Consider the following 14,383-nt stretch of genomic DNA (forward strand, 5'->3'; position numbering starts at 1 on the left):
AGACAATAAATCAGTTATATTTTTTACAATTCAAATATATACATACATTTATACATTCTTTTACATTATTACCAATAAAAAACTCCTGTGCCTCAACACCATTTGGTACATTTTTAGCTCTGCTAAATGTAAAGTTGTCCAAAACCTCTGGCCTGTACAGTATGATAGTGAGTTGCAGGCTTTATAAGGTGGTATGTTGGATTCAGTGGGTTCGCTTGAAGCTGTCCCCTCGTCTGCCTACCCCCATCTCGTATACTCCACTTAGCAGATTAAACGTGGTGTCACCCGCCCGAGTGAGGTATGGCCAGTGACCCTTTTTCTCTCTTTTCCTTCATAACCCCCCTCTTGTTATCTTGTTCCCTGTTTCTGCCCCCACATCCTGCCATTTCTCTCCCTCAGTTCAGGATGCAGCGTTAATGCATTTCAATAAGACTAAATGAGCAGCAGAGCACTATGCTGTGTTGACCGCGAGTGTCTGTGTGCATGTTTAAAATTAAAAGAAAGGATGCTGTGTCTGAGAGAGGGACAGACAAAAAAAGATTCTGCATATGTGAATGTGTGTGTGTGTGTGTGAGGGTGGTGGTGGATTGGCAGGGGATTGGTCAGTGTCCATCTGCCAGGTTAATGCCTGATCCTGGCCCACAGCTGCTCTCCCGACACCTCATTATGCAACACATGGCCACCACCCTCACGCCCGCACCCTCTTCATTTCTTCCTCTGCTACTCCTCTTCTCCTGAATGAAAGTACCCCCGCCTCTCCTCTCATTTGAAATGCGCGCTCAGATCCTGCTTTTTGTGGTTCTCTGATCTCCCTTCTCCTCTGGAGCTCCACCCTCCCTCTCGTGGCCTCGTATTGATTGAGCTGTTCGGTGGCCGCAGGGCGCGCCGGCTGTCTGTCACGCCGGGTCGACTGTGATGAACCGCCGCATGAGCCGAGGCAGCTGGCATCGATCAGCTGACCCTCCTGTCAGACCCCCAGACCGGCCAATCAACCCATCATGCTGAGATTACTGTGCTTATTGTCATTATTCTTGTTGTTATGGTTACACTGGTGGCGGTGATAATGATTTTGATGAAGGGCAGTATAACAAGCTGAGGGTTGGCCAAGGTCGGTTCAGTTTGTTCTGTGTATATGCATGTTTTTACATTTTCTGGGCTCTGGTAGTATATGTATTTTAAATATGAGACAACCTAAATACACTACCAGTCAAAAGTTTGGACATGCATACTCATGGGTCATTTTTTTAGAATCAAACTGAAGGCACAAGACTATGAAATAACACATTACGTAATGTTACGTAATAAACCAAAAAATAGGCTCTCCAAATCAGGGAGCTTTTGCTGTGATGGCAGAGTTTCACACTCTTGTCTTTTTTGACAAAGGGGACGGGTTCCATCAGTGCTGAAGGTTTATGCTGAAAACTCAAGTTAATGAGCATCTCATGATGTGTCTGTGGATGATGATGATAGCGAACAAAGCAGCCATGAAAGTAAAAAGAGGCGACTGAACAAACAGATTCATCAAACATACTTGACTTTCTCCTGATACAAAAAATATGAAATACGTTTCTTGTATTGGATTCTTCAAAAATGGCACCATCTTAGTCTCCATAACCACCACAGAGTAGGTGCATCCAAATTCTCTTTTTTAGTGTACTTCTCAATACAACGCATATATTTAAATGAACCTGACATGTGTGTGTGTGTTGTGATTGGTAAGTAGTTGAGATCTCTAACTGGCCGTACATCTCATCGACAGCCTGATTGCTGGTGATTAATAATGGATGCATCACATTGGGCTGAGACAGCTGAACTGTATTGGATGGAATATTGACTTTTTTTCAGTAGGGTGGATTGGCTTCCCTTCTGACCGCTTCTGTTGGGTTCTATTGCAGGACAGTGACCTTCTGACCTTTAACCTTTCTGCACACCACTCATGGTGGAGGGAGCATGGGCCGGGGTGCGAGAGGAGAGAGGTGTCGCCCAGCGCGGACAGTCAGGCCTACATCTCAGTGAAGGGATGTCTGCTGGAGTACCAGTACATCGAGGTGTTGCACAGTGGCTTCCAGATTCTCATCTCTGTGAGTAACGCACAATACTCCTACGACCAAACGGCCAAATCTACATAAAACATTTTTATTTACGAATTCAGTTTGGCTGCATCCCCACTCACATCTACATCATAACCCATTACACCAATGATTCTGGTTCATCACAGAATATAAACCCCTAGCAACCTCTAGGAATACTTGGATGGATCAAGGGGTCAGAATTTACATTTTGCTTCAGTTTCAACACCATTTGGATACATTCTGCTGGAGTACAAGGAAATTAGTTGCATTATGATATATTTTCTCTCAGGAAACATGCTATTTTCCATGAATCCAGCTTTTCTCTTGTAACAGGAATATGAATGCAGTGCTCTATAAACAACTCATGTCATGTTTCATTTAGAATAAATATGCACAGTCATTTCTAGTTAGCAATCAGCACTAGTTTGTGCATTTTACATGTGTGTTTTAATTTCTCTGCATAAGGAGAACTTGAAGTGCTTCGTCTTATTTGTTCTATTTCAGACACAAATATGCACAGTCACATCAACACAGCCATAGTTGTTTTTTTTTTATTTTGGGAAGCATGCTGCCACACACTCTGTCCATCTGCCACGGCAAAAATAAAGCAGGATAAAAGGCGTCTCTCAAAAATAACGACGGGTCTGAAATATATCCGGGCCAGAGCGGGACGACTTGCTGATGAAGCTGTAGTTTCCAGGGAAAGCAGCAGTTGCGGTTCCGAGTCACCCTGTTTACACAGCCGTTGAGTGTGTGTGGGTGCGCGGATGCGGAGCGTATCTGGCAGGTCTCCAGTCCTGAAGCCGTGGTGGTGACCAGCGGCCCCGGGGCAGTACATCGATTAAATAATGTTTCTGTTCCATTAACACTGGAGTCCTGCGGAACATCAGAAGTATCAAATACTTTCATAAATAATGAATAGGTTTGTGTCGGTTTAAAGATTATGAGCTTATCATAGTTCATCAAGTTTTTGTGTTTAATTACATCGTATATTGTACCTAGTTGCACAATGTACTCCTGGAACACAGTGATTTGGAAGAAAATGGCATGCAGTTCATTCTCTGTATAAAAAAAATTCAAATTCTCTAAACTATTTTAAGAACATTGGAATCATTTGTAACATAGCCTGTTTTGGACACTAAAATAATCCTGTGTTTTTACTGACAGGTAACACATTGCAGTTTTGTTAACTTGCATGGAACCCTATAGCCTTACAGTTAACAGTATATGCAATTGTTTAATGAAATTGATTATGATGAAAATGACTTTACATGAATTAGAGAAGAAGTAGTAAAGAGGTTTTATGCTGGATTTCTCTGTCCTCTTGCAATCATTATTAATCGTGATCAATCTTGTCTCAAAACTGAATATTTTAATTTTTAAAACTATACTAAACCATATACTAGAACTTTGATCAGATCTTGGGCAGTGGTGGCCTGGTAGGTCACCCCTTGAGGGGTTTTTGGCACAGACAAGAAGTTGTGTTGGTATCTCCAGAAAAAAAATGAATACATTGTTTCTTCAGAGTCTTGTGTGATGGAACTAAAAAACACATTTGTGCTCATTTTTACACCCAATCACCGAGCAACGGCGATGCTTCACACATTTGGAAGCCATGACGGTCAGTGGAGATAATGTTTTAGGAGAGGGACGGGAAATTCTCTGGGCATAAAAGCATGAGAAAAAGGGGAGGTAATCTTTCCCCTTATGATGTCATAAGAAGACAAATTCCAGATCCGACCGTCTGAGCTGCCGCTTTCTGAACGATGAAGCAGATTTCTAGCCATTCAGGACCATAGGGGAGGGGGACCGTAGGCTAGGGGAACTCATATTAATGTTAAATAATCTATTTTCATGTCATAGGACCTTTAAATGCAGAGGACATTGTGTCACCGTGTACTGTGCTGCATTGTTTCACAATTACAAAAACAATCACTTTCACTTCACTTGATGTGTGGGATTGCTTGTGTTTAGATGAAGGTAAAAACATGTCCACATGACACACTGATGCCTGGAGAAAATGGATCACTTAAGGCTCCACTGTACTCCAAAACCTGCTTTTTGATTAATCCTTTCACAAAATTGGCTTTTTTTGGGGAGGAATGAGAATGTTCTGTTGGACTTTTACTCTGAAGAGGAGGAGGCACACCCCAATTTATGCCGTCAGACAGACTGGTCTAGTCAGTAATTGCAGCAAAATAAGGGGAAAATTTGATATTTAAATTTCATTTTTCATTTGAAATAAAGACACTTACATTATTTTACATTATTTTATAAGTAAATTGGGGAAAAAAACACTCTACACTGCATCCACAAATGTGGCTTTCAGGGTTTGTGCCTATGACCACAGCTCAATATTTGTCAATATTTTCATTTTCAAACTGTTTAATCTCTATTACCCACCAAAAAGTAAGAACACACACACACACACACACACACACACACATAGTTCATATTGTCAACTGCAGGGTTTTAAGAGGGCTTACAGTATAAGTCATCATTATCTCACCACACCCCAGCAGAGAAGAACTCCAATCCAATGCTCCAGCGGCAAAAAGAGCTCAGCTCAGTCACCTGCTTTTGAAGTAGATGGTAGCAGAATGTGGAAAGTAGACACGCACACAGACAGCCAGAAAGACCATTGTCAAATTCCTGCCCTGCGGTAGCTAAGTCATGAGATACTAGAACATTCAGAGCCACACATGTAATGGAGCTGAAGTGTGGTGTCTCTCTTCCAGCTGCTGGTCTGAGGTAGTGTTGTCCCCTGTAGCACTTTACTGTCCATGGGAACCGCTGTCCTCATCTATGAACCAGAAGACCACAAAATTATGGGTTCAAACCCCACTTACTGCCATTTTGTCCCTGAGCAAGACACTTAACCCTGTGTTTCCATGGGGACTGTCCCTGTAACTACTGACTGCACGCTGCTCTGGATAAGGGCGTCTGATAAATGCCATAAATGTACATGTAAAAAACTTTGACTTCCATCACCTGCCTTTTGTTCTAGTCTTTCTTATCCTGAGGTTTCAGGAACTATCACTGCCCATCATTCCCTTGAGAGTTATGATGCATGCATGGAGTCAAGAGAGAGCGACATCAGCGCTCAAGGCCTGCTAGCTGTGACTACAGAGAAGCAGCTCACCTGTGGGAGGGTGAGACAGGCAGACTGAGCAAGAACTTTTCATCTTCAGTGCATCACAGCACTGTCATTAGAGAAGACAACGTAGACCACTTTAGACCACAACAATTCTCTTAGCAACAATTCAGCAACGACCTCCCCCACCCACCCCCCCACTTCGAGCATGTCTGCAAGTGCGTCCCCGAACTCGCACGTTGACATTTATATATAATCGAATAATATACAGACATAGTTTAGTTCCATAGGTCCTGTTTTTGGGGAGTTTCACCAGGCCGTGATATCCACCAGGAGTGTTCATCTTGTTCAAGTGCTTTTCTGTTTGTCAGATGTGTGTAGTGCTGAAGTGCTTGTTGGACACAGCAGAGGCTTGAATTCCTGTTGACCTCATTCCATAGTTCCCAGCATTGTTCTTTTCTGATCCTATTTTCTGGATATTGTTGCAGACGTAATGTTTTTTCCTTTCTTCTTTGCCAAAATATGGGAAATATGTTTTTTTTTAGCAAGAAGCATAAATCTTTTTTTTTTGCACACAGTTTGTAATTAGAGGCCGATTCAGCCATTCTTATCATAATACTGACCCAAATCATATTCATCCCAAACCAATCTGAACAACACAAGCAGCCAAAGCAGGTCAGCGTCCCATCAACACGGGGGCTTCTCAGGATTTTGGAAACTTGTTCTTTGGTTGTTTATCCGTGTTTTGTCCCTGGAGACACCCATTTGGTGTGACTTACATACATTTCAGATAAATGGATATAAGATTTGTTATAGTAGGCACATAAATACATTCATACAGGTCTGAATCGTAGCAAGCGTGTACACAGGCTGTTGTGCTGTGTTACTGGGAACAGTGACTTGTCCCACTATATCGTGCACATGATATAAACTTTAAAACAAAACTTTCAGACTGGTGTTATCATCAGTTCTTCTTAGACTTTAATTTCTCAAGAGGCTGTAGGGTGTCTGATCACACTGTATGGGAATGTTTCCTAGGTTGGCAACCGCTGAGCTCAGCCTGTCTGATATGATGTTCCATTTAGCCTCCAGACCTCTGGGAGAATAGTGATGTTCCTCTGGCTCAGCACAAAGAACAAGAACCATTCCTGACATCGCCCTACCTCTTACCCCCTATCTGCCACATTCTATCTTCTATTATTTCCTGTCTCTCTGTCTCTCTCTAGAGCTCAGGGGAGGTGCATGTCTGCTCTTATTTTGGGAAGATAAGAATGAATATCCTCTATCCTCAGATGTCCTGTGCTATTGTAACATTATGTGTACAAATGTAAGGGGTTGCTGGATGTGTTTAATTTGACATACATGGTAAGTAAAATTGAAAGGATTCACTGAAAGATTCACTGCGAACTTTCCACCAGTCTAATACCCTCCCAGCATTTTTTTTCAAGCATCCAAATTGAATGGCAATGTAGAAAATGTACACCTGATATACGGCTTTTCCATTGACTTCCATTCATTCAGGCCTATTGTAAGTCGAAAGGAGATGTGGTGGGGATTGGGGTTACAGCTACCCTTGACGTCACAATTTGTACTTTATGTTGCTATTTGGGGCTTTTCGCTATAAGTGTGCTTTTCTTGATAAATGGCCTAGGAGAAGCCTCATTGAATTTGGTGGCATTTATTGTAGTAGTTAATGTTATGTATACTTGTGCTACCCCCCAGTATTTCGCCTTTATCCAGAGCGACTTACAATCAGTAGCTACAGGGACAGTCCCCCTGGAGCAACTTAGGTGTCTTGCTCTGGCACACAATGGTAGTAAGTGGGGTTTGAACCTGGGTCTTTTGGTTCATAGGCGAGTGTGTTACCCACTAAGCTACTACCACCCATCATACTGTCTCACATAGCACTTAAAGTCAAACATATGATCTCTTGCTGTTAAATGGAAGTCATAGCGTATGCATTTAATATTACTGTCTAGGCTTTGAAGTCAGATAATATTTATGTGTAGCTATTATTGAGGATATTGAGTTTGCAATCCCTCAATCTTTTACAGCTGTTTTATTTTTAGAATGTGTTTAGAAAAGATTGGCCAACAAATTTCGAATTAATTTTACTTAATTTTTCTCTGCTTGCAGAGTTTTAGACAGTTTTAGAGCCTGTACTTTGGCTTGAGTAAAAATGTTCAGTTAATGCTTCAACTTTTACTATAGTTTTTTTAAACACAGGTATCTATACTTGTGCTTGAGTAAAGAATGTGTATACTTTTGACACCTCTGGTGTTTTCTGATGTTTATTGATTTAGGTAGGTCCAGAGGTAGGTCTACTCTAGTGTTCATCCACAAGTAAAGAAGTTATTGTAACATGTCTCATTTAATAAAGCCCCTTTAATACTGATAAGACTCCCTGGTCCCTTGAGAGGAGATATAAAGCCCTGATAGAGGTCTGACAACAGAAGATTGGCTGCTACCTACAAAAATGAGGGCAAAAATTGAGAGCGTGGTGTGTTGTTGAGCACACACAAACACACACACACACATCACACAATCATCACCAGGGCCTCAAAGCCACGCTCCCACTCTCCCATTAAACTTCAAAGTCTTTCCCAGCAACACTGCAGTTGCCAATTTCATTTTTTTCAGCTTGTAATGGATTTTCTCTGAACCTGATACTTCACAAGATGTGCATAGACATGAACCAGGATCCACTATGGCAGTCAGTCAATCCTGGAGTCAACAGTTACACTTCTCATGTTGCTTTTTTAAAAGCAAACGCACACCCCCCAACATGACTGTCACGGCCTACACCTGTCATAAGGCATGGGTGTTCATGTGCGTGTACAGTCATGGCCAAAAGTTTGGAGAATGACACAAATACTGGTTTTCAGTATAAGTTTATATACATTTTCAATATATGTTTGCTGATCCTGTGTCTTTAGATCTTTGTCAGTTGTTTCTGTGGTGTATTGAAGTATAATTACAAGCATTTTATAAGTTTATAAGTTGCAGTCGGAGGATGTTTTGTTACCATTCTTTATTCATGGCTGTGGTCTTAGTTGAAATTGTGAGTGAGTCCACTATGGGTGGTAGTAACACACTCACCTATGAACCAGAAGACCCAGGTTCAAATCCCACTTACTGCCATTGTGTCCCTGAGCAAGACACTTAACCCTGAGTGTCTCCAGGGGGGGCTGTCCCTGTAGCTACTGGTTGTATGTCGCTCTGGATAAGGGCGTCTGATAAATGCTGTAAATGTTTAATGTTTATGCATGAGAAGCAGCCTCACACATGAATGGTCTCTGGATGCTTTACTGTCGGCACGAGACAGGACTGATGGTGGTGCTCACCTTCTCTGGACAATCTGATGCCCCAAACAATCAGAAAGGGGCTTCATTAGAGAAAATGGCGTTACCCAAGTCCTCAACAGTCCAATCCCTGTACTTTTTGCAGAATATCAGCCTGTCCTTGGTGTTTTTCTTGGAGAGAAGTGGCTTCTTTTCTGCCCTTCTTGACACCAGGCCATCCTCCTAAAGTCTTCACCTCACTGTGAGTGCAGATGAATCCACACCTGCCTGCTGCCATTCCTGAGCAAGCTCTGCACTGCTGGCACCCCGATCCCGCAGCTGAATCATCTTTAGAGATGTTCCTGGGCACCCTGGGCACCCTGAAGCCTTCTTCACAACACTTGAACGTTATTCCTTGAAGTTTTTGATGATCTGATAAATGGTTGATTTAGGTGCAATCTTAGTAGCAGCAATATACTTTTTATAAAACATTTCTGCACGGGTTTCCTTACAGGTAAACATGGTTGACTGAAGAACAATGATTTCAAGCATCACCCTCCTTTTAAAGCATCCAGTCTGCTATTCTAACTCAGTCAGCATGACAGAATGATCTCCAGCCCCGTGCTCTATAACACTCTCACTTGTGTTAATGAGATTTTTGCGATTAATTTACTTTTCATTGCAAAGAGGGACTTTCCAATTCAACGTTCTGGAGTAAATGCAAATTGCCATAATAAAAAAAGAAGCAGCAATCTTTGTGAAAACCATTATTTGTGTTATGTACACCCCTCACATTTTTAATAATATTTATTAAAAAATGAAGATATGACACTTTGATTCAATGTAATGAAGTCAGTGAACAGCTTGTATAATGTTGTAAATTTGGTGTCCCTTCAAATTAACTAAATACACTGCTGCCCACACTGGGGAACTACAGTTCATTGAGGAACCATGAATGAATGCAGAACATGATCCACTCCCTTTGCAAACTGGGCTGCAGGTCAATGTTCCATCATAACGATCCCAAACACACCTCTGAGACCACCACTTAAAGGCACTGAGGGTAAAATATCTACAAAAATGTGAGGGGTGTACTCACTTGTGGTTTAATTGTATGTTTTAGTGTTTGGCAGAATGAGTGCATGCTTTGGTTCATTTTCACACACACCAGACAGAGTTTGTCTAATTTCGGGCTCAGCAGGCAGGTGCTGGCTGGCAATTAACCTGCCTGAAAATTGCAGAAGAACTGAGCATCCCTGCCTTTATCTTTGTGTGTGAGGTTGTGACTGAGCATGCTCAGTCAGAGGCTCGTTTCAGGTCCACACAGCTCTAGTCTCTTTATTCAGGTTTCTGACTGTTCACAGCAGGGATGAGGATTTGAGAAGGGAACCAGAGAATCAACGCAGGATTTATTCATCTTTTCTCATGCAAATCTGATCATTTTATGTAAATACATGTTTAGGGCTAGTACATGTGGTTTGTACAATCTGTGGTAACTGATATAATGATCAGTCTTTATCATCACTGAATACTCTCGCACCGTGTCTGAAAGTTTCCCATTCATTGTCCATTCAGGGTGGGGCAATTCTCTTACAACACTAAATAAACAGCAGATTTCCCCAAAGAGCCCTATAAGTATGAATAGCATTTTAATTAACACTTTAATTGGCCTGGAGATCAATAAAAATGTGGAGTTTCTTGATCCTGGCACTTTGCATTAGGGAAATTCCATAGAAAAGAGTTTCCCTAAAGGAAGGAGTCATTAATGACCAGCATCAAAGGGCACATGCTCACAGAGAAACACCTATACATAAATTGTCAGATGATGTGTTGTTTGATATAAGACATATGCATGGCAATTTTCAAATGATCTGATTGGCAATGGATCTGAGATCAGTAACTGGACCATTGCTTGAGGCAGAGTTAATTGATTTCAATTCCTTGATCTATTGCTTCGACCTTGTGCTCTCAATCATTATCCTGCTGAAAGGTAGCAGACTTCAAGCTTTGTTCGCTTTTCTTCAGACTGAGACAGGTTTACTTGCAAATTTCGGATGAGTAGAAATGGATGGGAAAGGGAGCAGCATACTTTACTTCTGTTTTAATAGAAACATGAAGAAGGGCTTCTAAAGATTCAGTAGATCCTTGTTTAGTATGTTCTAATGAGCTCCAATGTGACTGTGTGTGTGTGTATGACGTTTAAAGCAGGTGTTTGCCCTGTGGTCCCATTTACTCCTGCCTTTCAGGCAGCGTTTCAGGATCAGATTTTGCTGAAAGTTGTAAACAGATGTTCCATCATTAACAATTTTCCATTTAATTACTTGCATTTGAATGAAACCCCCATAGATGTGTACACCAGTCATCCCTGCAAACCTGCTCATTCTTCTCAAACACCATGCACTAATGTGTTAACGCTTTCCGTAGGCGAAATTGCCACATTGCTCTCTGATATGTACATGCTTCTAGTGATTTTGATCACATACACACACACACTAGCTGGTTCTGTTTGCCCCGTTTGGCTGTGCAGGGCATTGTGCCTTCTGACAGATTAATTGGTTAGGCACCTTTCCAGCCCATGGGCGTCGGGTGGTTTCACATATGCCAGTCGCACCATCTGCCAGTCTGACATACTCAGCCCATCATGACCAGAAAAAAGCCATCCAAAGTTGGCATGCGAGTGTGTACACAGTTGCTCCGTTGTGTTTTTGCCGTGTTTTGAATGACAGACAATGGCAGCCAATTGTATGAAGGTCGTCTCAAGCACAAATGCACACCTACAAAGAGTCAAACATGCCAGAAAGCTAACAGGAAAAGAGTATTGTATCATATACAGAGATGCAATAAGATTTCCTGCAGACTGAGGACCTATCCACACGACAGCGTTTTTCTCTAAAACGAGTTTCTAAAAACTTGCATCCACACGGGAGCATCGTCTCAAATGTTGTAATTCACACAGAGTTGCAGAGAACCACCTGAACCCTTTTTAACTTCCCTCCACACCTGTAAATGATGCTGTAACTCCAAATCAATGGCACCTTGGTGGCTCGGGATTCAGACCTTACCCACTACCCACTTTTGGGGTTATAGGGCAGTAGTGGCCTAGCAGGGCAGTGGTGGCCTAGCGGTTAAGGAAGAGGCCCCGTAATCAGAAGGTTGCAATTTCAAATCTCAACCCGCCAAGGTGCCACTGAGGTGCCACTGAGCAAAGCACCGTACCCACACACTGCTCCTCGGGTGCCTGTCATGGCTGCCCACTGCTCACTAAGGGTGGAGGCTGGGATAATATGTTAGCATTTTCACAAAACAAGCTGCTTAGCCATTCACACTGATATGACAATAAATACAATTTTACTCTGGGACCCGGATTGAACCAGAACGGAATAAATCACATATAATGGTTTTCCATGTCGATAGAAAATGCAGTGCAGATATCTCCTGGTATTGAACCACCATTAATAAAATTATATTAACCAATATGCTGGCTAATATTCGTTGAGTTAAACAACATTACTATATTCTTTTTCAATGATTCCACTTTGCCAATCATCTTTGCCAATGATTCCACTCAGCCAATCAAAATTAGAGCTATAATACATGAGAGAAAGAGTATTACACACACTAACGCCAGTATAGAATAGGTAGTATAGAATAGTACAGTTCAAGTGTATCATTAGATTATTATGTATAATTATTTATGAATTTTAAATGACAAAATCCCTTAATGAGAAAAGGTGAATATAATTTTATGTTATGAAATATGATAGAATTCCTATAAGCCAGTCAAAAGCACTACAGCTGAACTGACTGTTTTAATACCTGATAATAATAACTTCATTATTTGTTTTAACTTAACTAAAAAATGTCACTTTTTTCTTTTTTGTCTCCATAGCTCCTCGGTTTTGTGTACGCCTGTTACGTAGTGAGCGCCATCACGGAGGAAGAGGACAGTTGTGAGTATACGAGTAAACACACAGGGGCAGGGCTACATTTGCTTCAATCTCGTGTTTCTCCTCCACTCCCTCCCTCCGTCTCCCAAGAAGCCATCTGGGGCTTCACTGTGGGACCTGGAACAGACACATGCCATCTCTGTCTCGCACGCGCTCTTATCCACTTCCTGAATTTGGTTCTTCACTCCTTTGTCCGTCCTTTTCTCCTACATGTAGTTGTGTGCTTTTTCTCATCTCTTCACGCTTAAGGTGCGAGTTAAGGTGTGAAGCGAGACAGACTGTGTTTGCATCTGGCCTTTTGTTAATCCCTCATTAAAAGCCCCACTCCTCAGTGTTGACACACAGTTTTGCAAGAGACGAGGTAAAGTACATTAATTCAGCAACACTAACAAAAAAAAAAGACTCATTTTGAGCTGCTGAAAACCTTAATTTGAATATTTATGCACCGAGAGGCTTTTCAAGGGCTGACCGGCACACAGGTAAATGTGACATGGGTTGGTGCTCCCCCTCATTTCTTAAATAAAGGTCATTTTTGGGGGGGATGGTTGGAGGCACTGTGGAGCGTGACTGCCTTGTCTGAGCTCATGATGGTCCTCGAACACACACACACACACACACACACACACACACTATGAGGCCTGTCACAGCCCAGCAGCTCACTCATCTGAATAATTGCTGATGAGCGCACATCAATATTTCCGACTGATTTCATTCAGAGGTCTCTGTGAGACATTTACTCCTTGATTTTCCCATTTCCGTTCTTATCCCAGTTCACAGCTTCATGCGCGTCTCTTCATCTGTGTAAAAGGGTGTTCAGCGTGTCGGGAACCTTTGCAATGTAGATGCCTTAGATTAGCCTTTGCACAGAGGTCAAGGGTCATGTGAGGAGAAGCTATGAGCTGCTGCTTTGGGCAATGCTAAATTTGAACTAATTTGAGAGATGAGGTGGAATTCTCTGGAGTATTCCAAGTTGGTGGGGACCCTGGCTCCTCGAACTAGCTCTGACTCCTTCCGCAACCTGCTCCAGGGGGCAGCAGGGGCGTTGACTATTAGCTTGTGTTTGTTCTCCAGGGCTTTGTGTTCTAGTGAAAGTGAGGAAAGGGAAATTGGAAACTGAGTGGAATGTGTGCAGCAGGGGGTGTGAAAGAACAACTGGCCCACTCTATGGAGGTCACATACCAGGGGTTCACACTCACACGATGGGCGGTTACATGTGGTAATGAATCAGGTCCAGAAGTCTCTGGGGGGCTGTACTGTTCAGGCGGGGGGCTGACATTAGAAAAGCCATTGACGTGCTTCACTGTCATTTCCCTCCCTGTTTTTCAGTCCCATCCATCTGATCCCAGGACAGGGACAGATCTGTTTGTATAGCAAAGTGACGTGAAGAACCATTCGCTCTGAATGGCACATAGTTGCCAAGCAGGCAGAGTGGAAACCGAAGTATGGTCAGGAAAGGGCAGCCGTTGTGATTTAGGGCTTTAGCTTTGATGTGGTCCAGGGTCCTGTGCTGAACAGACCACAGCTGTTAGCCTTTGTTATTCTAATTTTGAGTGTGTGTGTGTGTGTGTGTGTGTGTGTGTGTGTGGGAGGTGTGTTTGCATCTATTAAATGTGCTTTTTGTAGGGTGCGTGGTTGGTTTATGTAAACACTCAGATTTTCCCTCCACAGATAAACTTTCTGTTCTTTTTTCTTTTGGTCCTCCTCTGTATCCATTATGTTCTGTCTGTCCGTTTCTGATTAAAATGAGGCCTGTGTTCAGCAGAGCTTGTGCAGAAGAACAGACATTTTTTTAGTAGTTTGAACAGCCTATTATATACACATGTCTGACACTCACACATTAAATATATGTGTGTTTAATTGACACATGAAAAAAAACATGAAAAACATGAAATCTTAATAGACATATGTAAATGGGTGGTAGTAGCCTAGGAGAATCCAGGACGCAGAATGAAAGAAAAAACAATTTACCAGTCAATAACAGCACTGATA

The 14,383-nt window shown here is 42.2% G+C and overlaps 1 protein-coding gene across 3 annotated transcripts in view; it reads left to right on the plus strand.

The window, feature by feature from the left end:
* nkain4 (sodium/potassium transporting ATPase interacting 4) overlaps window positions 1–14,383 on the plus strand; it is a 40,526-nt gene that overhangs the window by 21,732 nt on the left and 4,411 nt on the right. For all 3 annotated transcript variants that reach the window (XM_028994894.1, XM_028994893.1, XM_028994895.1), the window contains exons 4-5: window positions 1,896–2,081; window positions 12,337–12,397. In XM_028994894.1, the coding sequence (XP_028850727.1) occupies window positions 1,896–2,081; window positions 12,337–12,397 (247 nt within the window). The remainder of the gene's footprint in view (window positions 1–1,895; window positions 2,082–12,336; window positions 12,398–14,383) is intronic.

Source organism: Denticeps clupeoides, chromosome 10 (genome assembly GCF_900700375.1).
Source record: "Denticeps clupeoides chromosome 10, fDenClu1.1, whole genome shotgun sequence".
Classification (NCBI taxonomy): domain Eukaryota; kingdom Metazoa; phylum Chordata; class Actinopteri; order Clupeiformes; family Denticipitidae; genus Denticeps; species Denticeps clupeoides.